This window comes from Eublepharis macularius, chromosome 3, assembly GCF_028583425.1.
Source record: "Eublepharis macularius isolate TG4126 chromosome 3, MPM_Emac_v1.0, whole genome shotgun sequence".
NCBI lineage: Eukaryota > Metazoa > Chordata > Lepidosauria > Squamata > Eublepharidae > Eublepharis > Eublepharis macularius.
This window is the reverse complement of record NC_072792.1, coordinates 189251197-189277480: the sequence shown is the minus strand read 5'-3', so window position 1 is coordinate 189277480 and position 26284 is coordinate 189251197. Positions and strand designations below refer to the sequence as shown.

The 26284-nt window shown below is 47.1% G+C and overlaps 1 protein-coding gene across 1 annotated transcript in view; it reads right to left on the bottom strand.

Annotated features, from left to right (window-relative positions):
- Nucleotides 1-26284, bottom strand: part of LOC129326437 (erythroblast NAD(P)(+)--arginine ADP-ribosyltransferase-like) — a 51312-nt gene that overhangs the window by 2918 nt on the left and 22110 nt on the right. The window contains exon 2 of the mRNA XM_054974596.1: nucleotides 515-519. Within this exon, the coding sequence (XP_054830571.1) occupies nucleotides 515-519 (5 nt within the window). The remainder of the gene's footprint in view (nucleotides 1-514; nucleotides 520-26284) is intronic.

The window sequence follows — 26284 nt, the reverse complement described above, 5'->3', positions numbered from 1 at the left end:
TCCACCTGGTGGGGACTGACAGGATCTCCCGTCAAGGCACTCCAGTTCCCTGGCAACCCTAATGTGACATAACAAGGGCAAGGCAAGACATACCTGGAGTGCCCTGAATGCTTCTCTCTCTCCCCCCTCCCCTTTCCAGGTAATTTAGCCCTCATCATTGCAATAGCTGCACTAATCGGAGTGGCTCTCTTTGCATTTCTCATCATTTCTGTCCTTAAGAGGGAGCAGTTGAAAGCTTGGTAAGTCAGCTTGCTTCTTTCTTGGCACCGTATGACGAGACCGCGGCAGTGCTGCTTGCCGTATGCCTCAATGTGAAAAGCCCCCGGTTTCTAATAACTCCGTTTCAAGTTGTCGCCTGACTGTCCATCCTGTAATGCAAGTCTATGAACGCCCCTGTGCTTTGCTTCTGCAGGTTTGCTAAATCAGTCCAGAAACAAGAACCGCTGCAACTCGAACCGATACCAGAACCAGAAGAAACACCAGAACTAGAACCTCTACCACAATCCCAACATACCTCACCTGTAAAACATGCACAATCACAACGCACGTCACCAGGAAAACGCACATCACAACCACACCATATACCAGAACCAGGACCTATAATAGAACCACAACGTACATCACCTGCAAAACACACACTACTACCAGAACCTGCACCACAACCACACCAGGCACCACAACCACACCAGACACCACAGCCAGAACCAACACTACAACCACAACATTCTCTACAGCCAGAACCTAGACCACGCCCTGAACAGACAGTAAGTAATTTATTTATGTGAATGTCTCAGTCTTGAGTCTCCCCATCGGAGGCCTAAAGAGAGATAATTTAGTCCAAGAACCAAGAACAGCAACAACAAAATGCGGTGGAACCTAAACTTGTGGTCCCAGTTCCATTGGAAACAACAAAAAAGAAAAGGGGGTGGGGTGGGGAAGCCCCCACAGACTCAACCCAGACATGGCCGGGGTCTATTCCAAATAAGTATTTATTATGAGTGTACACAAGTTTGTGGTCAAAAAGAAGTTAAAAACATAGGGCCTAAATTACGCGTGATTTCAAGTTACGTTAAACGAACACACCCACACATTTAGAAACCAATATAAAAATGTCCCCGGTGGTCTTGTCTCTTGTATAATTGTGTGTGCTATAATTGAAATGGTTGCAGCAGGCGGCAGGTTGCACTCGCACGACGACCTTCGCTTGGCACATTGTTCTGAGGCTTGGTTTCCAATGTCTTTGGGTGTGTTTCGTCAATCTGGACTGGGCCGTAACACAAACATTGTACCCTTGACCACTGAGGAAGGCCTGGGGGCCGAAACGCGGTGGGTCTGTCTTTACGTCGGTCATTGGACTGTAGCATCATCTGTATATGGAGAATGTTTAAGTTACTTTTAACAGATGCACGTAGCCTGTAATTTAGGCCCTGTGTTTTAACCTTGTTTTAACTAAAACCTTGTGCACACTCATAATAAATCGTTATTTGGAATATTTTTGTTTTAGTTTGTAGCTTGACCTTGTGTTTTCCCCACGCTGGATCCATTGAGCCGTATTACTCTGGATCACCGCAGCCAGCCCTTGGCTATCAATCAGCCCTTTGGCTGTTTCCCTCCAGCTCAGCCGAAAGGCTTGCACCCTTAGCCACCCCAAAGCTTACGTACCTGTATCAGGAAGAGAACCAGAAATTCAGGCCAGATCTTATTAGCTGGCACAGCTGTGCCCCAGATCCCCCTCCCTTTCTAGAAAAGCCTTTGACCACCCACAGGCTGCGAGGGGCTGCAGCACAGGGGTTGTGTGGCGGGGCTGCCAATCAGCGCTCTGCTGGTTCGACTCCCACTCATGCGATGAACTCCGTAGGGGGCCTTGGGTAAGCCCCTCCTCCGAGCCCCAGTTCCCCAGATGTATCGCGGGGGAAATAATAACATTGACTTTCTTCGCTGCACTGATTGAGCACGAATCTGTCCCCAAGGGTGGTATATAAGTGCGCTATCATCATCATCCTTAAAATATCTGTAGAAGGGAATAATTGAAAGCTGTTTGGTGGAAGTCCCATCTGTTCCAGAAGCCCTTCCGTCTCAGGCTGCTTTCATGGGCGGGGGGCGGGGGAGGGGAGAGGAGAAATGGAAGATGGAAGAAGCCTTTGAGAAGCCTTTGAACTAAGGTTTCAGATGTTTCCTTCAGGGTGCTGTGGTTTCTGTCCTGCTAAGCTTTAATCTGCCCTCACCTGGATAGCCCAGGTGAGCCTGACCTCGTCAGATCTCAGAAGCTAAGCAGGGTCGGCCTTGGTTAGTAGTTGGATGGGAGACCTCCAACAAAGACAAGGATTGCAGAGGCAGGCAATGACAAACCACCTCTGATAGTCTCTTGCCTCGGAAACCCCACCAGGGGTCGCCATAAGTCAGCTATGACTTGAGGGCATGACACACACACACACACACACAAGCTTTGATCTGGATGAGATCAGAGGTTGAGCCCAGGGTGGGGTGACACACCGGAGAGGCTATGAGTGAGGCTTTTCTCTTACTTCAACTCCAAACTACTTTGCAGAGCTTCAGCATCTGGAGCAATTTTGGTCTCCCTCAGCCTCAATAGACGGACCGTGCCTCCCTTACGGTGATTCTCTGATTGGAGTAACGGTTCCCTCTGTAATCAGTCGGGTGTTGCAGGATTTGAAAAGCTGCCTTTCTGCAGACAACTTGCAGAAAGGTGACGTTAGCCCAGAAGGCAATTAGATCCGATTTTGGCTCTCCTTGCTAGCATCACACCTGCTATGCTGCTCAGCTGAAGGAATGTCATTGCATGGGGTTGTGCCGCAGATTTGTCCAGTTGTGCAAGAACGACAAAAAGAATCTCTTAGGAAACAGACGGAGGGAGGTGGGAAGACCCCTGTTGGAATGAATGATGCCTCCAGAAGTCTTGACCCTCGCTTAGCAAATCAAGCTCTTAAGACTGCAGGGCAAGACAGCCCCCCCGTTGTACCCTCACAGGTAAGGGGGGGCAACACTCATTTCTTCCGTCTCCTGCTTTTTTTTAAAAAAAGAAAATGAAAAGGAAGCCTGCACAGAAGCCGTCAAGAGGCAGCAGCTGAAAGGTGGCACGTAGAGCAGGAGGCCGTTTTTCATGTCAGAGAAGCCGCAGAAGGAACCCCCAGGCCCCCCCACCTGTCGCCTTTTCTGCGCCTGAATCTTTCTGTGCCTTTGTTTTGTCTCTTCAGACTCGAGAGAAAGTGTTCTTTCCTTGTCGAGGGAAGGAGCAGCTGGCAGTGAAACTCTGAGAAATAAAATATCACGTTGGGCCCAAAAGAGTGCAGTTGGCTCCACTCCCTCTTCAGGTTCTGCCTCTCCGCAGTGTACCAGGCTGCACCCACCCAGTGACGCGCTTCCTCGTGCCTTCTTTTGCCACTGTGAAAGCAGTGCTAACCCCCACAATGGTGCAAATACTGTAAGTACTCCCTGCAGGCACGAAGTGTGGGGCATTCGAACGGCAATGCAGAGAAAGGGAGACGGAAGCCCTGGTCTTCTTGGTGCGTAATACCTACAAAGGCCAGGTGGTGGAACTGGTGTATTGAAAGAGGGAGGAAAAAACCCCTCCGAGGATCAGGAAAACCAGGAGGGTGGAGCAGGACTGGGTAGAGACCCGGATGGCCCCTGGTGCCTGGGCGCCTTGGAGGAACGACACAGCAGTGCCTGTTTTTACTCAGAGCTGTGGCCTCTGGTTACTACACCCGCATGCAAGGCCATTCAGCCCACACTTAATGACGTACAAAGAGGAAGTAGGCAGCCTCCTACTGGGTGTCAATAATCCCAACATGTGGCGTCTCACTGGTGTTCCCTGCTTTCATGGCGATTTGGGTATCTTCAAGGCTACTGCTAGGAGCTCAGGGGGAAATATTTCACGTGCATTTCCTGAACTGGCCACCAGAGGACAATGTCGCCTTATATTGCCGTTTTTAAAAGTTTATTTTCAGTTTAATTGACTTTATCCCCTCTTCACTAAAATAAAAAAGATTGCCGGTGTTGGGCTAGGTGCTGTGCAGCACACAGATGTAGCTACAAGGCATATGAGCTAAGTCTGATGGGCAGGACATGGGCCATCAAGATTGTTTTGAAGTGAAATAAAACAAAGCAGTATGGATTCTGTGTGTTTCTCCGCTGCCTGGCAGCATGTGCAATACACATGGTAGGATGGAACCATGTTGGGAAATGATTCCTCAGTTGAAATTCTGCGTCCTTACTGCCCGCTGTAAAAGTGCCTCCGTCAAAAAGACAAGGTGCTTATAGCCAAGAAAGGGCACAGCTGGAGAAAGCGACCGCAAGACATGAGCGGAAAAGTTAGGGCGCCAGGTCCCGATGCCCTCCTGGCGGGAACGGGGGACTTGGCGCTGACCTCACGTCTTCTTCCTGTGTGCATGCAGCATGTGCATGCTCCTAGCACTAGCGCAATGATGCTATTTCCGGGAAGTGACATCATCGCACTAGCAGCAGGCTTGTTCCCAGGTTCCACATGGGGCCAGTTTAGCTGTTGGGGGCCAAAATGGACCCTTGCGAAGTGCAGGATCATGCCCACTGACAGGCACAATGACGGAGGAAGTGATGGCGTCGTGCCTGCCGGGGAGTGCGCCCACTGCATGCCTGTCCAGGAGGTGCCGTGTCTCCTGGGCCCGCTCCTCTCACCTTTCCCTCATGCCAGCCAGGTAAGCAGTGGGGGGGGGCAGAGGCTGGGAGTGGGGGATCCCTCACCCCTACCAGGGGGCTGGTGGCCCCAAGAAAAGTGGAGGCCCAAAGTCCAGGTTTCTGGGTCAGAACAACTCTTTCTGAAAAGTGTTCTGCAAGAATCTCTCAATCCCTCTACCACCACCACCCCACACCCCCCCCCTCTGTCTTGGCTCTGTGTGGCCCTTTATCAGAAGCAAGGGTCTGAGCATGTTTGGGGGGGGGCACTAAGACTGTAGAATTCCCCACAGAAGTTCGCCTGGCACCAAACCTTATCTTTTCTTGGGGCGATGGGAATATCCCCGAGCCTCTTGATTTAATCTGAAGGCCACCATTGGGAGTGTTCTTGTAGAAAGACATTAACTCTATACCTTAAAGAAACTAGCCTGCTCAGCGGTATGCTTAATTAATCATGATGAAAGATACTCCGATTAGCTTCCGATTTTGAGAGCAAATTTAAAGCGAAAGGATGTGCTTGAGAATTCTGCACGCTCCCATGTCTGGGAAACTGGATCCAGCCCCAATTTGAAGTGGACCAACAGGGAGTCAGGCCCTATTTACCCGCGATTCCAGGCAAGAGGCCGCCAGGCACCTGTGATTTAAATTAGGCCGCCAGACTTGCGAGGTGAGCGCACAAGCACAATCACCACTCACATTTTGAATGCTTCTTGTGCTAAGATTGCACGTGGTCGCTCAGGACCCAGTTTCAAGAAGACCCCGGGACATGTGTAACACCACTCCCCCCACCCCCCCCTACACAGCGTAATGCTGAAGTTGGACCTCAAATAAGTACGGAGAGTCATGAAAGCCAGTAACCGAAAGCAACAATACGTGATGTGCTAACGAAATAAAGACTTATCAGCCACTTTCAAATGACTTATTTTGTTATTGCCAGAAACAAACTGCCATTCGATATTTCTCAGTACACGCAGTCTTCATATAGACCAACCCTTACATAAAGTGCTGGTGCAGAGTCATAATGATGGTATAGCCCGTGAACAATTGGTATTCCTTCAGAACAAATACAGTTACAAATTATTATGCCAAGTACAAAAAGTCCACAGGTTTAGATGCTGAGTCCAAGTCCAAGTAGTGCAAGCAGAGTAGACCATCCAACGGGCTGACCGCTTCATTTGTAGGGTCCTGTTCTGAATCTTTATCCAAGATGGTTATCCCACCAACATGGATTCCAAGATTCATAAACTTCCATTCAAATATCACTCCTATAAACGTTGGTTGCTGCTCCTAGAGAAGGTTATCGGTATGGGTCTATATGAAGACTGAGTGGTGGGATTTGAATAAGATGGATAAGTGCCAGGTTCTCCATCTGGGTGACAAAAATGCAAAGCATGCATGCGGGGTGAGGGATGCACTTCTGGGTAGCAGTGAGTGTGAAGAAGATCTTGGGAGACAGGTGGAGAGGAACTAAATGTGAGCCCTCAGTGTGACGCAGCAGCTAAAAAGGGAAATGTAGTCTTGGGGTGTATCAACAAAGGCATAATACCCAAATAGCAGGGTGTCCTCATTACACGATGTACCGCATTGCTCAGGCCCCACCTGGAGTATTGTGCGCAGTTCCGGAGGCCTCGCTTCAAAAAGGACGCGGACAAACTGGAAGGGGTGCAGAGGAGAGCAACCAGGATGGTCAGGGGCCCAGAGACCAAGCCCTGTGAGGAAGGACGGAGGGACCTGGGATTGTTCCGTTCAGAGAAGAGGAGGTTGTGGGGAGACACGATTACTCTCTTTACGTATTTAAAAGGCTGTCACTTAGAGGAGGGAAGGGGGCTGTTCCTGCTGGCGGCAGAGGATAGGATCTGCAATAATGAGTTTAAACTGAAGAGAAAAAGTACCGGCTGGACATTAGGAAAAACCTCTTCATGTTAAACGTAATTCAGCCATGGAATCGGCTGTCTAGGGGTGTGGTGGGTTCCCCCTCCTTGGCAGTCTTCAACGAGCGGGTGGATGAATACTTGTTGGGGATGCTCTAGGCTGTTGCTGCATTGAGCAGGAAGTTGGACTAGGTGGTCTCTAAGGCCCCTTCCCCCTCGAGACGTCTCTGATTCTAGGAGGCCAGGGTGGCTGGGGGGGGCATCTTGTTCAGGGGTCTGTAAAGTTGGACCCCGTTGGCAGTCACCCCCAAAGTCCCTCCCCTCCTCCAGGGCTCTGAACCAATCCTTGTCATTTTGGCCTCCTGCAAATCCAAGGGATTATACCTAAGTGCAGTTTTTATTGTTGTTGTTGCCAGCTAATCAGAGCCCCTGGAACACCACTGCACGAGAGGGGGTGAGCCAGCCTCAGTTTAAGAAGGAGAGGAGAGATTTCCCCCCTCAAACTGGGAATTGATGCTATAGATTAAAATCCCGTTTAGACAGGATTTTCATTTGGCTTTCAGTTGAAATTTGGGGTCAGGTTAGGGAGGGGACCTTGTTTTGCTGAGACAAACAAGGGCCATTTTCACACCACTAACCTGCTTCCGGAACGTTGTGCAACATTGCAGAAGCAGGTTAGTCGTGTGAAAACGGCCCCACAAACCCCACCAAGGGCCCGTCCCATCTACTTTCTGTGTCCTGGTCCTATGAAAAGGAGCTCTGGGGGTGAAAGGGGCAGCCGAGGACCCGAAGACGGATCTTGCCAGTTGGGGAAACAGCCCCAGGGACCCTTGAATACTGCGGGAGCCTCTCAGGAGAAAAAGGAATCACGTCTCCCCTGGGAGTCGGTGGGGGTGAACTGAGGATCCCACCGGGAAGTCTTCTGTGGCTGGGAGATCCTGCAGGGACCGCATGGAGCTGTCTTCCACCACCAGGGCGAAAAAACGGGGTGTCGAAGCGGAGATCCTCGTGGATCTTCAGGATTTTAACAGGAGCTTTGCATGTAATTCTAAGCTGACTTAGCGCGTCAAGGGGGACCCCTTTGTCCCTAGATGTGAGTTCGCCCAGTGTGACACAGCTGATGGGGCAGGGACAGTGAAGCAAGGCACACAGAAAGAAAAATATTTTTTATTCTGAGGAACTCAAACGTTGCAAGCATCTATCAAATAAATCCTCACTCAAAGGCTAATCAGGGCTAACGTAACGGAAACGCTTCGATGAGCTGACGAACACTCCCACAGGTCGGCCTCACCAACGGACTCCACAGCGTGATCACAGGTCTTGCGCCGTTCGGATCAAGGCAGTGGTCCTGCAGCGTCGGCAGAAGGGAAAGCCGCACCCCCCACCCCATGGCTGGAAACAGGCCCACCTTAAAGCGAATCCGGCCAGCCAGGGCAAACCCCCGCTTAACAATTGCTGCCCTGAGAAACTTGTGAGAGGAGAGAAGGCAGGACGACGCACCCGTCGTGCCAAATTCATGCGGGTGCAGGCAGTTTGCCTGCTAAGCCCCTCTCAAGCCTGTCGCACTACTTTCAACAGCTCCTAAAGTCAGCTCACGCCGATACATTCTTTCAGGCTCAAGTTCCTTTCCTGACATGGGGATATTTTGTTAAAGAAAAACAGAGGATCCACCAGGATCCCTGTACATCTTTGACTCCCCCTTTTTGCTTGATCCTTCCAGATCCTTCCAGCCCACCCACCTGGCCGAGTCTTGGAGCCTGAGCCCTGGGGTGGGGGAGGGGTGGAATCTCTGCCTGAGGCTTGAGTCACAGTCGCCTCGGGGTTCCGGTCCACTTGTGCTAGACAGGTCTCCAGGAGTGGATTGATGGAGATGGAGCAGGTAGGGAACGAACCCCCCTGAGCCCCCCTGGGGTGGGGGGCAGAGTCGCCAACTCCAGGTTGGGATATTCATGGAGACTTGGGGGTGAAGCTTGGGGAAGCTGGAGTATGTGGAGGGGAGGGAACTCGGCAGGGCACGGTGCCATAGATCCCACCCTCCAAAGCACCCGTTTCCTCCAGGGGAACTGATCTCTGAGGCCTGGAGATCGCTTGTCATTCCCAGAGATCTCCAGCCCTCACCTGGAAGCTGGCAACCCTCCTGGGTGGGTGGACTTTCTCCCCCCTCCCACCCAGAAATGATCCAGAAAATAAATGGAGACAGAGAACGTGGGATGGGGGTGGAAAGAAAGGATGAATTTGAAGCTGGGGCCTTAGATGTATGGCTGGGGTGGGGGGGTGGGGGTGCCACCAGTCCCCACAACCTTTTCATTTGGCCCCATGAGCCCCCCAGCCTTCCTGGGGTTTTGCCTCAGCTTAAGACACAGCCTGTTGCTCCCCTTTCCCCCCCAAATAGCCTCTTCTTCTCCCCCAACGGTGCTGATCCCAGAGGCCCTTTCAGGAGGGAGGATGAACAGCTGGTGCCCCCCTTCCCTGCTGTTCAGCCCGGCTCACGTTGGAGCAGCTGTGCAGAGAACCGGGGGCAACTCTGGCCACCATTTCTCCACGTGGCCCTCAGAACAAAATGTTGGGATGCCCCCTGAGTTGCAGAGAGGTGGGGGATGCTTCTCCGATCTGCCCCCCCCCCAGGAAAGCTCAGGGCAATCTCGAATACAATGGTAGAGACAGGAGGATCTTCGTGAGAGGGGGTGTGGGGTGGCTAGAACCAGGACCCCTGGTATGGGAAGGGAGGGCACACTCTACTGGAGCCCTGAGATCCAGAGGGGCCAGCCCAGGCAGCAGGCCCTGTTACGTCTGCTCCGCATCTCTTGCCCAGACCTCGTGAGGTTTAGGATCCTAGAGAGTTCCCGGAGTCGGTCAGAAGCAGTGTTGGTAGAGCAGCTTTCTCAAGCAAGCTGGTCTGCAGGTCCCCCTGGGTCTACCGCAGGAAGGACTGCCAGCCCCGGGGTTCCTTCTGCATACTCAGGAGGGAGGGACAGAAGGCTGCCAACTCTGGGTTTGGTAAGCCCTGGAGATCTGGGGTGGATCTGTGGGGAAGGCAGGTTTCCAGGAGGGAAGTGGGGCATAAGGCCACACAGCCCACCCCGCAAAGCAGCCGTTTGCTCCCAGGGAAGTGAGCTCTGAAGTCTGGAGAAGAGTCGTCGTTCCAGGAGAACTCCAGCCACCACCTGGAGATTGCCAACCCCAGAGGGACACCTGGTGGGAAGGGCAATCGCCCTTAGACAGTGGGAGGTGGTGCTGCTCCTTGTTCTGGTGAGATTTACACGCCTAAAACAGATGCGTCTAACAGTGCTGTCCTAAGCCGAGTTACTCCACCCTAAGCCCATTGGGGTCAATGGGCATAGACTGGCCTAACTCCGCTTAAAGTTGCACCGTAATCCACTCCCCGTCACAGACACGCTTGCTCCGTGCAGCCATGTCGGCTGGGGGTTATAAATACAAATCACGCAGCTGGAAATGTAAGGAAGTAAATGAACAGGAACCGAAAGAAGGGAAAGGAAACCAATCTTTCGTTCAAGTTTTTTCCAATCAGAGAAAGCCATTCAGCAGCCAGGCAATGATACAGTAACTAGGGAAGCGGGGGAACAAAATCGAGATGAAAATGGTTTCTATATAGAGTCGGCCTCTGTGGCAACTAATGCCCAGTGCAGAGCCTAATGGGTTCTTTGCATACTGTCAGTGACTGAGGAAGAAGCTGAAAGAAGGTTCAGCAAGCTGGCATTCCTCAAAACTTCAGGCCTTCTACAATGGAGATACTTCAACACACCCCTTCCCGGAGTCTGTAACAAACACTATTCAATGGAACAATCAATCACTCAATTTATAATATTAAAGTGCCACCATTGCTCTAATAAATAGGATCAATTACATACAATTAGTACACTTTTCCATCATTCCATAAATACATATATACAAATGAATTGATTGTGATGAATATGTTTATAATACTGTCCAACTGGTGGGGATAAAATCTCCAGGCATCAAAGTTTTTGTGATGTATTCACAAAAGTCCCAAAAGCGCTTGGACAGTATCCCACTATGTACGCCATCTCAATGCACTGAAACAAGTGTTCATCCAATGTTATAATGTTGCCACCAAAGCGGCAAACTCACAAAGATGCCAGTGCTGTGAAGTTTGCCCGCAAAATTAGAATGTCACAAATGTGCCTACAGGTTTTGCCGGCATGTATTCATTCAATCCCGTTTCGTATTTTCACTTCTTCATAGGCTCACAGTATCTATTTCACAGCAAAACAAAAATAGTTATCCCAATCCAGAGTACTCACATTAATCATCCCAAACTCACAAGAAAGCAATCTACTTACAACTAGCAAAGCAATCAGTATTACACCACCATGTTGGTTGCTAAAGACGGTCCGAAGCCGTGGTTGGCTACTAAGCCATTGAGTATTTAAAGCTACACATTCTTAAAGGAGACAGCAGCCAATTAGTACAGTAAATACTTATATTAAGGCCATAAGGCGACAGACAGAAAACAGAAAATAAACAGAAAATCCATTGTGACTCCTAACTGTAAAAGCTTCTGTTGTATATTCCTTCCTTAGTATCCAACACATTTAATAGAGAAACTCTTAAGGCCTTTCGGTGAACTGGGCACTGGGCAAAATGTTCAACTGAAGGTGATTCCATAACCTTATGCTTAATATGTGATAAATGTTTCCTAACTCACACCTTGCATTGGCGAGTCCTGCTCTCCACATAATAAAGGGCAACTACACTGGATTAAATTAATCACATTGGTCATTTTGCAAGTAGAAAAGGAAGTCGCATATAGGGGTTTGTTAGTGATGGGATTAATAACTTCAGACATCTTTCTGGTTAATGGACAAATATTGCACCACCCCCTTCACAGGAGAAATGACCCCGGGGAGATCTCTGTTATTCGCAGCTTCCGCCTGGGATGAATGAACCAAAGTATCTTTGAAATTTCTGCTCCTTCTATATCCAATAGATGGCGTCAAACTACAGCCTTCAGTGCTGGATACTACATGCCAATGTTTCAAATTATATTCCCAGTACCCGAGACTATGGCTGATTCCGTACACGTTGGATAATGCACTTCCAATCCTCTTTAGAGATCATTTGGAACTGAATGTTTCGTGTGTGAAACAAAAAATCCACTTCCAAACGGTTGCTAAAGTGCATTGAAAGTGCAGTACCCAACGTGTGCGGAATCTCATTATGAACCAAGCTACAAGTGACGAATGACACTTGCCTGTCAAGTGAACAGACTCACGTGTATTCCTCCCTGCTCACTTGCCATTCACTTGCGCTCCACTTCAGCGCAAGTGAATGGCAAGCGAACAGGGAGGAATACACGTGAGTCTGTTCACTTGACAGGCAAGTGTCATTTGTCACTTGTAGCTTGGCTCTTAGTTGGTGAAATCTATTGCCCATTCTGTCCTCACTTTGTCTGGTTTTGGGTACCAGTAACTCACTCCGAGGAGTGTTATTTGCTCCCCAGTCTAAGCCCATTGATTTCAGTGGACTTAGACGGGAGAAACTCTGTTTAGGATTGCATTGTAAATCAATCTTGCTCCATTGTAGAAGGCCAAGAAAAAAAATGGGGTGTCAAAGCAGATATTCTCAGGGATCTTCAGGATTTTAATATGAGTTTTGCGTGTTCTAAGCTGACTTGGGGTTATTTTGTTAAAGAAAAACAGAGGATCCTCGGGGATCTGTTTTTTACTCTCCTACCCCCTTTTGCTTGACTAACTCATTCCAGATCATTCCAGCCCACCCACCTGGCCGAGTCTTGGAGCTTGAGCCATGGGGGTGGGGTGGCATCTCTGCCTGAGGCTTGGCACAGTAGGCAGTTAGGTTCTGTGATGTCACAGCTGCCCCAGGATTCCAGTCACCCTGTACAGGACACCGTCCTTGCCAAAATCTGAATGTACAATCGTATCCTTGACACTTCTAGTTTTTCTCAACCCTACAAGTGGGGGGGGGGTGCATCCCGGAATAGACTGCACAATATGGACTGGACTTGGCAAGGCAAGGCATGAAGGTATTGCCTGCGCCTTCCTTCACCCAGCAGGGAACAGGTGGCAGTGCCCACCCCTCTTCACCCAGCTGGGATCAAGCTTGGGGCAGGCAGCAGTGCCTATCCCCCTTCACCCAGCTGTAATCAGGCTCAGAGCAGAAGGCCATGCCCGTTTTCCCTTTACCCGGCTGGGATCAGAAGCGGAGCAGGTGGCAATGCCTGTCCCCCTTTACCCGACCTGCATCAGGCAGGTAGCAGGCAGCAAAGCCCACCACCCACCCCTTCACATTGCTGTGATCCGGTGCGGAGCAGGTGGCAATGCCCACCCACCCCCTTCACCGGCCGGGATCAGTGACGGAGGAGGAGGGGATGCTTGCCTGCCCGCTCTCCCCTTTCCAGAGCCCGTTACATTTTTCCCCACAACGGGCTTTGTTTCTCGTGCCGCAGTAAAGCTGGTTAGTCTGGAAGGTGCTGCTGGACCCCTCAGTATCCATAACTAAACAACTAGCCGGCACTTCTGGCCCCTCAGATGCGGGATCTGCTCTCAGCCTGGCCTCCACGTTGGAAAGGAGGAGGGAGGTTTTGTCCGCAAAGACCGTCGCTGCTCAGGGCGAAATCAGACGTCGGTGTTACCGAGTCACGGTTGAGCTGGGAGAGGCGTGGGGGCGGCAGAGAAGAAAGCCCCCTTTGCCCCCGGCGCTGCCCCCTCAGTGCCTGCAAAGGGGCTCTCTGACGGGATGCGTCCGGTTCATCCGGAATCTTCTGCTCCAGTCATCTTCTAGTCCACTTGGCGTCACCCGCCTCCCTGGCAATCCGAGGTGTTGGGGGCCTCACAGGGCATGGAAGAGGACGCCAAGGTGCAACGCTCCATACGTGGGCATTTTTCAGAAAGGTGGACTATGCAACAGCAATTTCATAACTGAAAGAATCTTTTCCATGCTTCATGGGATTATACGTATGGGATGGGGGACTGTAGCATTGGTGTGCGAAGGGGCCATTGGACAGGACTGGATGCCCCCCTCTCCCCCCACCCCCCATGCTTAGGCCCTCGCTTGAAACAACGAGCCTTTAGAGTGAACCCCAATTGTGCTGTGTTTCCCCCAATGTCTGATGCTTGTGCTGTGCGATTCTGAATGTTGTGCTCTGAAATCCTGCAGGAGAAAAGCACCGAGTGCCACTCCGGCTGCTTGAGACTGTGGAGGAGGCTGAGGCTGGGGAGGAAGGCAAACCGAGTGGAACCAGGTACGTGGTTTGGAAGGTGCTGGGCGTTACCTCCTGTCCGCACTTGGAGCCCTTCACGTTCCGGGGGTTGATTCCAGCAACTGAGTCCCTCTGCGAATGGATCCAGAGCCCAAGACCATTGCTGGCCTTTACTTTCCGTTGACTTTACAGAGTCTTACTATTTCCCTGTATTATCTGGTGAACGGGGACCTTCACCATCATGTAAAAAAAGAAAAGTTTTCATGACAGAGAAAACAATTGTGATAACAGTGAAAACAGTAGAAATAAACGGGGGGTACCAGATCAAGTCCTTTCTGAACCTATCAGGACTTGCTGATTGGGGCAATTGGGCGAAGAGCTTCCTGGATTCCTGAACTAGCAACGAACCCGCGGCTCAGTTTGGAGACATCCATTCAACCTGAACGCCCCACATATCCCATATTAGGGCTGATTTCCATGTGACAATGTCCCTGTGTGCTCTGCAAGTTTCCCCTTGCCTTGCCTTGCCTTGCCTTGCCTTGCCTGGGGGATTTCATGCCTTGCCTTGCTAAGGGGATTCCCAGAGGTGACCGGCTACGAATGGGAAAGTGGACTAGAAGGGCCGCTGAGGTTTGCTCCGTCGTGACTTTTCTTCAGAGACTCAGCACGCTGGGACCCAAAGGGTGTGTGGGGGAGGCAGACTGTTCTTTCCAGCCCCGAGTGCTGCAAGTTTGGCTCACAGTCCTCTTCCCCCTCCCAGTCTCTGCACTACCCTAAGCTACTGACGGAAGGAAGGAATCTCGCCTCCCGCAACCCACGGACCGGCCTCCCCGCCGCCCCTTGGAGTTGCCCTCCTTCCTTGGCAACGTGCAGCCTAGCTTCCTCAACCCCATTCTAGGCATAGCCGTTACCCCCAAAGACGTGCCTGTAAGGTCTCCATAGTGGGGAGAAGACCTTCTGCACATGCTCTGGAGATGCCACCTCTGGAGCAGTATCATATGTCCTCATGCACTGGCCTCCTATTTACTCCAGGGAAGTATTTTCCTTCTCAACAAATCTTCCTACAATGCTGCCATTGGAGAGAGAGCGCAACTCTTCTGCGTCTTCCCACGTCTCAGTTGAACTAAAACTCGGGCTCATTAAAGCTCGGTAATGAATACCACTGTGGGAAAGAGATCCAGAGGAGCAAGCCATGTTAATCTGTAGTAGCGAAATAGTAAAGAGTCCAGTACCATCTTTAAGACTAAGCAACTTTATTGTAGCATAAGCTTTCGAGAGTCACAGCTCTCTTCAGGGATTCTTCAGAAGAGAGCTGTGATTCTTGAAAGCTTATCTTACTATATAATTGAGTAAGCATGTTTCAGACAACTCACTTTATACCCTGGTGCACCACCAGAGGGCGATGCTGCAGGGTATAGCCCAGGTAACTCACCATATCACTCCAGAAAACATGCCATGGTGGGAATCCCAGGCTGGAAACAGGAGCAGAACAAGTGGCAATGCCCTCCCCCTGCCTTAACCCAGCTGGTATTAGTAGTGGAGCAAGTGACAATGGCCGCCCCATTCAGCCAGCTGGTATTAGGAGTGGAGCAGGTGGCAATGCCCATCTTCCACTTTAAACCAGCTGGTATTAGGAGCAGAGCAGGTGGCAATGACCATCCCCTACATTAACACAGCTGATATTAGGAGCAGAGCAGGTGGCAAAACCTGCCCCCCTTCAACCAGCTGAGATCAGGAGCGAAGCAGATGCCAATGTCCACTCTCTGCCTTAACCCAGCTGTTATTACGAGCAGAACAGGTGGCAATGCCCTTCCCCCCTTCACCCAGCTGGGAGCAGGAGCAGAAGAGGTGGCTATGCCCACTCCCCACCTTAACTCAGCTGGTATTAGGAGTGGAGCAGGTGGCAATGCCTATCTCCTGCCTTAATACACCCGGTAATAGGAGCGGAGCAGGTGGCAATGGCTGCCCTCCTTCACCCAGCTGGTATTAGGAGTGGAGCAGGTGGCAATGACCACCTCCCACCATAACCCAGCTGGAATTAGGAGCGGAGTAAGTGGCAATGCCAACCCCCTGCCTTATCACAACTGGCATTAGGAGCAGTACAGGTGGCAATGCTCACCCCCAACCATAACCCAGGTGGTATTAGGAGCAGAGCGGGTGGCAATGCCCACCCCCTTCTGCCGCCTGGGATCAGGAGCGGAGCAGGTGGCAATACCCACCCCCCTTCACCCAGTTGGGATCAGGAGTGGAGCAGGTGCCAATGCCCAGCCAGCGCCTTCATCTGGACGGGATCAGGCACAGAACAGAAGGCAATGACCTTCTGCCCTTCACCCAACCGTGATAAGAAGTGGAGCAGGTGGCAATGCTTGCCCCCTTCAACCTACTGGATTACAGCACTGACGAGGCATCAGTGTCCACCCCATCTTCACTCTGTTGGGATCAGGCACCAAGCAGGCAGCAATCTCCGTCCCCCACCCCTTCAACTTGCCGGAATCAGGAGCAGAGAAGGTGGCAATGCCTGCACCCCCTTCATCCACTTGGGATCAGGAGCGAAGCACGTAGCAAAGCCCACCACCCGCCTTCGCCTGTCAGGATCAGGCAAGTCAAGTCAAACAGACACTAGGTGTCCCCGTAATTATTACTATATACCCAATACACTATTCAAAGTATATACATCTAATATAATTACTACCAATCACGTAAAGTACAAGTGCTATACAATAGGAATTTTACAAATCCATCTATGACACATAGACAATCCCCATCAGAGCTCATGTAAAGGAATAATGCACCATGGCCACACTAGCAGCACTGCCTGTCCCTTTTCACCCAGCCGTAATCAGGCACAGAGCAGAAGGCAATGCCCATTTTCCTTTCAGTGGCTGGGATCAGAAGCAGAGCAAGTGGCAATGCCTGTCCCCCTTTACCCAATCTGTATCAGGCAGGCAGCAGGCAGCAAAGCCCACCACCCACCCCTTCACGTTGCTGAGATCAGGTGCGGAGCAGGTGGCAATGCCCATCCCCCTCCTTCACTGTCCGGGATTAGTGGTGGAGGAGGAGGGAATGCTTGCCTGCCCACTCTCCCCTTTCCAGAGCCCATTGTACTTTTTTCTCACAACGGGCTTTGTTTCTAATGCTATAATAAACTTGCTTAGTCTTAAAGGTGCTACTGGACTCTTCACTACTATGGGGAATGGGTGGGCCATCTGGGAAGACGGAGATAGACTGCAGGATGTGGAATGGCTTTATGGGGAAGGTTATATTTTGGGATTGGCCCCAAACCCCCGGACAGTGATTCTGCAGATTCTCCATGCTCAAAAAGGACCCTATATAATCAGGACGAACTCATAGGTATATCCTCATACCAAGGAGGGGAAATGACAAGATGAGACATTGTAGGACAGAGTTTCATTTCTTCACCTCTCAAAATGTAAACCATACTTACGTAGATATCAGGGGGCCCGGCTCAGGGCTCGGAGTTGGTGAGAGAGCTGCATTCAGGATGTACGTTTCACGACAAGTGGGCTTGCAAACACGCACACAAAAGGACACCCTGCCGTGCCCACTTCAGCAAATGGCGTAAAAAATGTATAAGCAAATGAGTGGACATCAAGGGCATATTTGGGGGATTTCTGCCTGTCCACAGGAGAACCCTCTCTCAAGCACTGCGCTGGGCAGAGAGAACAAAAAGTAGGGATGGTTGATAGGCCACAGGCCACAGAACTGGAACCAACACTGACCTTGCCAACGCATAATCTGTGACTGTGTTGTTGTTTTCCGCTGGCACAGTCTTCTTAAAACTACGCTTTCTGGATAACTTTACGTCTTTTGACACAGCGAACTGAGGACCAGTCATCTCATCTCAAGAGAATCCATATCTCTTCGCCTTTCTTTTTAAAAATATTTTAATTTGTTTTAGTTCCATCTTATTCTAATAACCAAATTGATCAAAAGTCTTACATTCTTTGGATACATGTTATAAATAATACGTTCCATTTAATCTCTACAGGTCCATCATAATTACACTATTTTCACTATGCTATTATGACTATACTAGAAACAGAACCCGTTCTGGAAATAAATACAACGGGCTCTAGAAAGCTGGGGCTGGGGAGGGCTGGGGGGGAGTGCTTAGGAAGGGCTGGCAGGTGGGGGGCAAGGGGGGTCTGGGGAGAGGTGAGAAGCAGGAGGGGGTGGGGGATTGGCAGGTAAAGGGGCAAGGGGGGTCTTGGGAGGGCTGAGAGGCAGGAGGGGTCTGGGGAGGAATGGCAAGTAGGGAGGCAATGGGGGTCTTGGGAGGGTGGAGAAGCAGAAGGGGTCTGGGGAGAAATGGCAGGTAGGGAGGCAATGGGGGTCTTGGGAGGGTGAAGCAGGAGGGGTCTGGGGAGGAATGGCAAGTAGGGACGTAATGGGGGAGTGGGGAGGGAGGCGGGCGGGACATCTATAAAACGGGGGCCATTTTTTCCTCCATCATGTCCGTTTATTTCTTTTATTAATTCTGTCAGGCTGTCCATTTCTGCCATCTCTAAAATTTTCTCTATTAATTCTTCTCTTGCTGGTATATCTGTGTGTTTTCCAGTACCTGGCATATACTATTCTTGCTGCTGTTATTATATGTATTATCAAATATCTATTTAACAGGAGCATTTCCAGTTTATAGGGCTCTTGCAACAGCTCATTTATCCCTTTCCAATATCGCTTTTTTACATAGCCACCATATATGGAAAAAGGTGCCCATTTTTTCTTTACACTTCCAGCATTTATTGGGTATTTCAGTGTACATATTTGCTAATTTTTCTGGCGTCACATACCACCATTTTATATAGGTTTTCTTTAAAGATGGTTGATTTTGTTATCTTGATGTTTACTCTCCATGACTGTAGCCATTGCTCCAGATCTATGCCGTGTCCCAGATTTTGTTTCCACTTTGCCATATGAACTTTTAAGGCCTCCTCTTCTGTCTTCAGTTGTTTCATGAAGGCATATAATTTTCCTATCAGTTTTCCATCTGTTTCTAACAGCAACTTATCGAAAGGGCATCGTTCCATGTAGAATCCCTGTGTTTTGTCTTTGGCAAATCTGGATTCTCTTTGCGCTCTTAGCCACCATCCTGTCTCTATGTTCTGTTCTTTTAGTTCTTCTGCTGACTTTAGCTTACCACTTCCCCAATAGCTGTTCACAGGTGTGGATATTCTCCCACCTTAGTAAATTTGGTTGGGTGAATGCTTCCACTGGTGATATCCATCTTGGTGTTCTGGTATATATTTGGAGTTTTATTTTCTCCCAGACATTCATCAGGGATTTTCTTATTAAGTGATCCTTAAAATAATTATGTGTATCTTTTTTTTAGTACCAGAGGTAGGCATGCCATCCCATTTTAAGGTCATGCCATTCTCATTTTAAAAGCCTTGGGTTGTGCAATAAGATCCATTCCTGTATCCATACCAAAGTACAGGCCTTGTAGTATAACTCCCAATCAGGTAGGTCACATCCGGCTTTCTCTTTGGAGTTCTGTAGGACTTTGAATCTTATTCTTGATCTTTTACCTTGACATGAATTTTGAGGTTATTTTGTTTAATTCTTGGAAATAGGATTGCTTTCTTACGATTGGGATAGTCTGAAACAGGAACATGAGTTTTGGTAGTATGTTCATTTTAATTGTAGCTATTTGGCTCAGCAGAGAGATATGCATGTCTTTCCATTTATTCAGATCTTCCTTGACTTCTTTAGCAATTTCTGATAGTTATCTTCCATTAAGGAGAAAACCCTATTAGTTATGTGGATTCCTAAGCGTTTCGCATTTTTTCTCATTGAAAACCGGATTTCTCCATTAGCTTCTTGATTTGTATTTTTGTCCTATTCTTAGTAATTATTTTTGTTTTTTGGTAATTAAGTCTAATTCCTTCCATTTAGCCAAATCTTCTTAGTTTCTTCATCGAGGGATCTATTGCTTCTGTAGGTTCTTCTATGTCCTACAGATCGGTTACCTAAAAGTATTTTTTTTTTTGAAAATTTTTTTATTGGGTTAGAATCCGTTATTTTTACATTTACATTCAATTTTCCCCAAATTTTTCCTTTCTAACCCCCTCCCTTTCCCCCCCTTTTGTTGACTTCCAACAGTTTTCCAACCCTTTGTCCCTTTTCCCTTACTTCTATTAAATTTCTCTATCTAAAACAAATACATATTCTCCGTTATACTAAGCAGTACATCCTTAACTACTTTTCTTATTGTATATCCAAACTGTAAGTCTTTGTTTCCATCTTGGATAAACAATTTATCCCATTTTCCAATTTTGAATATTTCTAAATATCATAAACCTATATATCATAAACCATAAAAATCTTACACATTTAAATCAAACAATTTGACTTATTCTCTATGTATTACTCATTCTATCTTTTTATGGTAATTCTATATAACTCTCGTCACATAGTCAATCAATTTGACTCGTCTATACATTCAGTTTGGTGCATTATACAAATCTTATCAAAGAAAGAAAATATTGTTGATTACTCAATCCGTATATTTAATCCTTATCCTTAATTATTTTCTATCAATATTCTATTTATTAACCAATATATATCTATGTATATATCAATCTGTTAATCTAACTGCTTATAAATTCACATTTATCTCTTCCCCCCCCGGTAAAGTCACCCCCCTCTACATTTTATTATACTTCAGTAGTTCTCAAACTGCCACAGTTTTCCTCCCACCTCCCATTTCTTCTCCAGATATTGTTTCAGCTTCTCCCAATCTGTGTTAAACTGCCCTGAGTCCAGATTTCTCAGTTTTCTTGTCATCTTGTCCATTTCTGCCATGTACAGCAATTTGTAGGTCCAATCTTCAATAGTTGGCACTTCTTGTACTTTCCATTTTTGCGCATACAAAAGTCTAGCTGCTGCTGTCATATAAAATATCAACGTCCTATGATGGGCTGGAATTCCCTCCATTCCCAAGTTTAGTAGCAGGAGTTCTGGGTTCTTATTTATTTGAAATTGTAAAATTTCACTCATTTCTCTTATTATTTCCCCCCAGTACTGCTTAGCTACCTCACACGACCACCACATATGATAGAGGGAGCCCTCATGCTTCCTACATTTCCAGCATTTATTAGAAGTGTTCAAATTCCCTAGCGCAATCTTCTTTGGTGTCATGTACCAACGATAAATCATTTTATAGATATTCTCTTTAATATTTGTACATGTCGTTGTCTTCATTGTAGTCTTCCACAAGTATTCCCATGCCTCCATTGTTATCTCTTTGTTAAAATTTATAGCCCATTTCACCATTTGTGTTTTAACTGTCTCATCCTCAGTATACCATTTCAACAGTACTTGGTATACCTTGGATATTCTTTTCTTGTCCTCTTTAAGAAGGGTCTGCTCTAGTTCCGAATTCTCTATTCGTATACCTCCCATTACAGAGTCCGAGTTATACAAATCTCTGATCTGTCTATACTGGAACCAGTCGTAATTCGGTGATAGTTCCTCTTGCGTCTTTATTCTAAGTTTAGATGCTTCTATTTTAGTTATTTCTTTATAAGTCAAACATTGTCTTTCGTTATCAACAGCTCTCGGGTCTATCACCTCATATGGAACCACCCACCAAGGAGTTCCTTCTTGTAGATAAATTCTGTACTTCTTCCAGATTGTGTATAGACTTCTCCGTACAAAATGGTGCAGGAACATCGAGTTGACCTTTACTTTGTCATGCCATAGGTAGGCATGCCATCCAAATATTTTTTATATCCCTCTAGGGCTAATAGTTTCTTGTTCTTTAATGTCATCCACTCTTTCAACCAAACTAGGCAGATTGCATTGTGGTAAAGTCTCAGGTTGGGCAGTTGCATTCCGCCTCTTTCCTTTGCCTCTTGTAAAACTTTCATTTTCACTCGAGGCTTCTTGCCTGCCCATACAAAATCTGATATTTTCCTCTGCCATTTTTCAAATTGTTTAGAGTCTCTGATGATTGGTATTGTCTGTAGCAAAAACATCACTCTTGGTAACACATTCATTTTAACCGCTGCAATCCTACCCAACCATGACAGATTGAGCCTATTCCATTTAATCAAGTCTCTCTCAATCTGAATCCACAATTTTTCATAATTATTCTTGAACAAATCTATATTCTTTGCAGTCAGTTCAATTCCCAAATATTTCACCTTACTTGTTACTTCACAATCCATTGTTTCCATTAACAATTGTTGTTTCTGCTTAGTCATGTTTTTGCATAATATCTTTGACTTCTTTTTGTTAATGAAGAAACCTGCCAAGTCTCCAAACTCCTTGATCTTATCTATCACTTTTGGCATGTTCTCCAGTGGGTCCTCTACAATTAACATTATGTCATCCGCAAATGCTCTGACCTTGTATGAATAGTCCTTTATTTTTATTCCTCGAATTTCCTCGTCTTGTCGTATTTGTATCATCAGAATCTCCAATACTAAAATGAACAACAGTGGAGACAACGGGCAACCTTGTCTTGTTCCTTTGCTTATAGTCAATTTCTTGGTCAATTCATCATTCACCACAATTGCTGCAGTCTGGTCTCTGTAAATTTCCTTAATTGCTCTGATGAATCTTTCTCCTAATTGTAGCTTTTCCATAGTGGCAAACATAAAGTCCCAGTTTAAGTTGTCAAATGCCTTTTCAGCGTCAACAAAGAAGAAACCAACCTCTTTATCACAACGCTTATCATAATATTCAATAGCATCAATCACTGTCCTTAAATTATCTCTTATTTGTCTGTCTGGCAGAAAGCCTGCTTGCTCCTCCTCTATAACTTCCGAAAGCCACCCCTTCAGTCTCTCCGCCAGTATCTTCGCAAAGATTTTATAATCATTGTTGAGTAACGATATAGGTCTGTAATTTTTCACACTAGTCAAGTCTTGGCCCTCTTTTGGGATCAATGATATGTTCGCTTCAGACCAAGTGTCTGGAATCCTTTGATCCCTTAAAACTCCATTGATCACCTCCTTTAGGAATGGTGCCAGCTCATTGGCCATAGTCTTATAAAATTTAGCTGTAAGTCCGTCTGGCCCTGGCGCCTTTCCTAAATTTGCAGATTGTATTGCCTTACTTATTTCCTCATCCGTTACTTCACTGTTCAGTTTATTTCTCCAAGCGTCCGAGATTTCTGGAAGTGTCATTTTCTCCAGATATGACGCTATTGAATCTTTATTTACTTCTTTCTTATTATACAGTTTAGCGTAGAATTTATAAAAGGCTCTACTAATGGTATTCTGTTCCAAATACATTTTATCATCTTCACAAATTTTATTTATTGTTTTCTTTTCCCTTCTCTTCTTCAGTTGCCATGCCAGGTACTTCCCAGGTTTATTTGCACCCTCAAATGCTTTCTGATTCAGCCTTTTGAGATTCCACTCCAATTCTTTATTACTCATTGCTGTTAGCTGTTCTTGCAATATTTTAATTTCCTGGTATAATTTCTTTTTCCTTGGTCTCTTTTTTAACTGTATTTCCTTAGCTTTTATTTTCTCCTCAATCTCTTGTCTCTTCTCCTCTTTCTTCTTTCTTGCTCTACCATTTAAGTCCATTAGTATACCCCTTATAACCGCCTTATAAGCATCCCAAACTTTATCAGTTGGTACTTCTTTATTCACGTTATATTGTATGAAAAACTTTGTCTCTCTTCTCAATATTTCCATATTCTCTTTTTCCTGTAACAAATCCTCATTTATTCTCCATGCTTTCCTTTTCCTCCTTTTCCCCAGCTTCCACATAATTGGGTTGTGATCTGAGCCTACCATCGGCATTATTTCTACATCTTTAGTCCATAACGCCAAATCTTTTGAGGCCCAGATCATGTCAATTCTTGATAATGTGGAGTGCCTTGCAGAATAAAAAGTAAACTGTCTGCTTTTAGGATACTCTCTCCTCCATACATCTTCAAGAGTCTCTTGTTGAATCAGCTCAAAAAAAAGCTTTGGTAATAGTCCTCTTTTCTTTTGTGCCATTGTAGTCTTTTTATCCAGTTCCAAATCTGTCACTCCATTGAAGTCTCCAGCAAGAATTATCTGGTCATATGAAAGATCATCTAAATGCTTCCTCAAATCCTCAAAGAAGCTCTCTTTTGCACCGTTGGGTGCATAGATTCCGACTACCAACACTCTCTTTAAATTCCAAGTACATTCCACTGCTACAAATCTGGCTTCCACATCTTTCATTATGAATTTTGGTTGCAGCTCCTCTTTTACATACAACACCACTCCTCTTTTTTTCTTACTTGAGGCCGCTACAAAGTCTGCCCAATTTTCCCAGTTTTAGATATTTTACATCCTGTTTTCGAATATGAGTCTCTTGCAAACAAACAATATCACATTTTTGTTTTAGTAGCCAGTGAAAAATATTTTTTCTCTTATTCGGTGAATTTAGTCCATTTACATTCCAAGATAACACTTTACACTCCATATTCATAATCTTGTTGGTAAGTCTTTTTCATTGTCCCTTATAAATCGCTCCATCTCCCGCTCAGATCTGATACGCTTTTTGGCGCCTCCAAATTCGAAGGACAAACCCTCTGGGAGCTCCCATCTGTACCTGATTTTCATGTCCTTCAGCATCTGGATTAGCGCTCTATATTTTTTCCGATCTAGTAACACTGATCTGGGTAGTTCCTTCATTATAATGATTGTCTTGCCATCGATCTCCAATGGATCTTGAAACTGTTTAGTCACAATCTTCTCTTTCATATTTCTTGTTGTAAATTGTACAATCACGTCTCTTGGTACTTTTCTCTGGGTTGCAATTCTCGAGTTCACACGATATGCCACATCTAGGATAGCCACAACATCCTCCTCCTCCTTCCCTAGGTATTCAGCTAACACCTCCGTCATCTGCTCTTGCGCTGTCTTTCCTTCCATTTCCGGCAGGCCGCGAAATCTGAGCTGCTTCTCCATATGTCTACTTTCCGCAACCGCCATCCTTCCCCTCATCAACCTCATCTCTGTTTGTTGCGTATCTGCTAAGTTCTCCATCGCTCCTTCTACTGTTTTAACTCTCTGCTGCGTCCCTTGTAATTCACTTTGTATTGTTTCCATACCTTTCTTCACTTCTGACAGCTCCGATTTTACTTCTGACAGCTCCGATTTTACTGTCTGTTTAACCTCTTTGATCAGCTCCAATTTCATGTCTTTAAATTCTTTAATCACCTCCAAAAGTTTTTTATCCAGGTTTTCTATTGCCGATTGCCACTCTTTCTTCGACATCGTGGGGCTTGCTTTAGCTCGCTCCCACGAATCCGCTCTCTTCCTTAGCTCCGTGGCGTTAAATTTAGTACCTTTTTTATTTCAAATGTCCCGGTCTTCTTGCATAAATTAATTTTAAAGGGTCCAAAATGTCGGGCGTCTTTTCGCTATGGTCTCTCTATGATTTTATAATCCAATATGGCCTACTTCCTTTTCCGCTGAAGCCGCGACCCTTCCCCTCTCAAAGATGGCGATTCCCTTCTTCCTGCCCTCCAGCAAGGGCCGCTTCTCTCCAGCCGCTCTATTGTTGTTACGCACTTCCTGTCTCCCGTCTTCCCACAGCAGGTCTCGCGATGGTGTCTTTTTCTCACAGCTCCAAAGCCACAGGTATTCAAAACAATAATCCGATTTCTTTAATAACTTCTTTAAACTTAGTCTCTTTTCTAATACAACTCCTGCCGGAGCTTCCCCTCCTTTTCGCTAGTCTGTTGCAGTTTAAAAGTCTACTTTTTTTCCTCTCTGTTTTTATCAATCTGTCCCGTATCGGAAGATAGTGATCTTTACCTTCCCTTCACTTTCCTCGGGTTGTAATCGCTGTTTCGATTTCAAGTTCTCCTTTCCACTTCTTCCCCCAATCGAAGCTTGGGTATGTAGGTCTTATGCCAGCCGAATTGGCCCCAAAACTGCCGCAGAGATTGTAGCCGACCCGTCGCAAGGTGGGACCTCAAGGATCGGGAGGGGACCCGTTATGTAGAGCCCCCCCTCGTCCGAGATCTAACTCACCCTAGGGTCTTGAGCGTTCTTTGCCTGCTCTCCGCCTGAGAGCAGTCGGCCGCGGGCTATTTTCACCCCGCCGGCCGCTTAAAACGACAGTCCGGTCAGCTCCACAAATGGAGCTGCGTTAGACCTCCATGAATCCCCAAGCCGGAAGTCAGTTACCTAAAAGTATTAAGCTGCGACGGTGACATTGTAAAAGCTCTGGAAGGTGATACTGTCTGGTATGCTAATCGCTGCAGAGGCCTGTGAGAAAAGCATCCACTATGGAGCAATCTCTGTCTGCTCAGTCCTTTATAACTACGCTTCCTGGCTAACTGTACGTCTTCTGTCACAGCGAACTCGGGCCCAGTCGTCTCATCTCGAGAGAATCCATACCTCTTAGCCTTTCAACCGTATGCCAGCATGAAACCTACCCTTGCCCATCTCAAGGGGATTTTGAGTTTTCAAAGTTTTTTCAAAGCAGTCTCTAGAGAAACCGTTAATCTTTACCAGCACATTGAGAGCCAATATGGTGTCAGTGTGGGAGTCCGGTCAAGGAAATCAGGATTCCATTC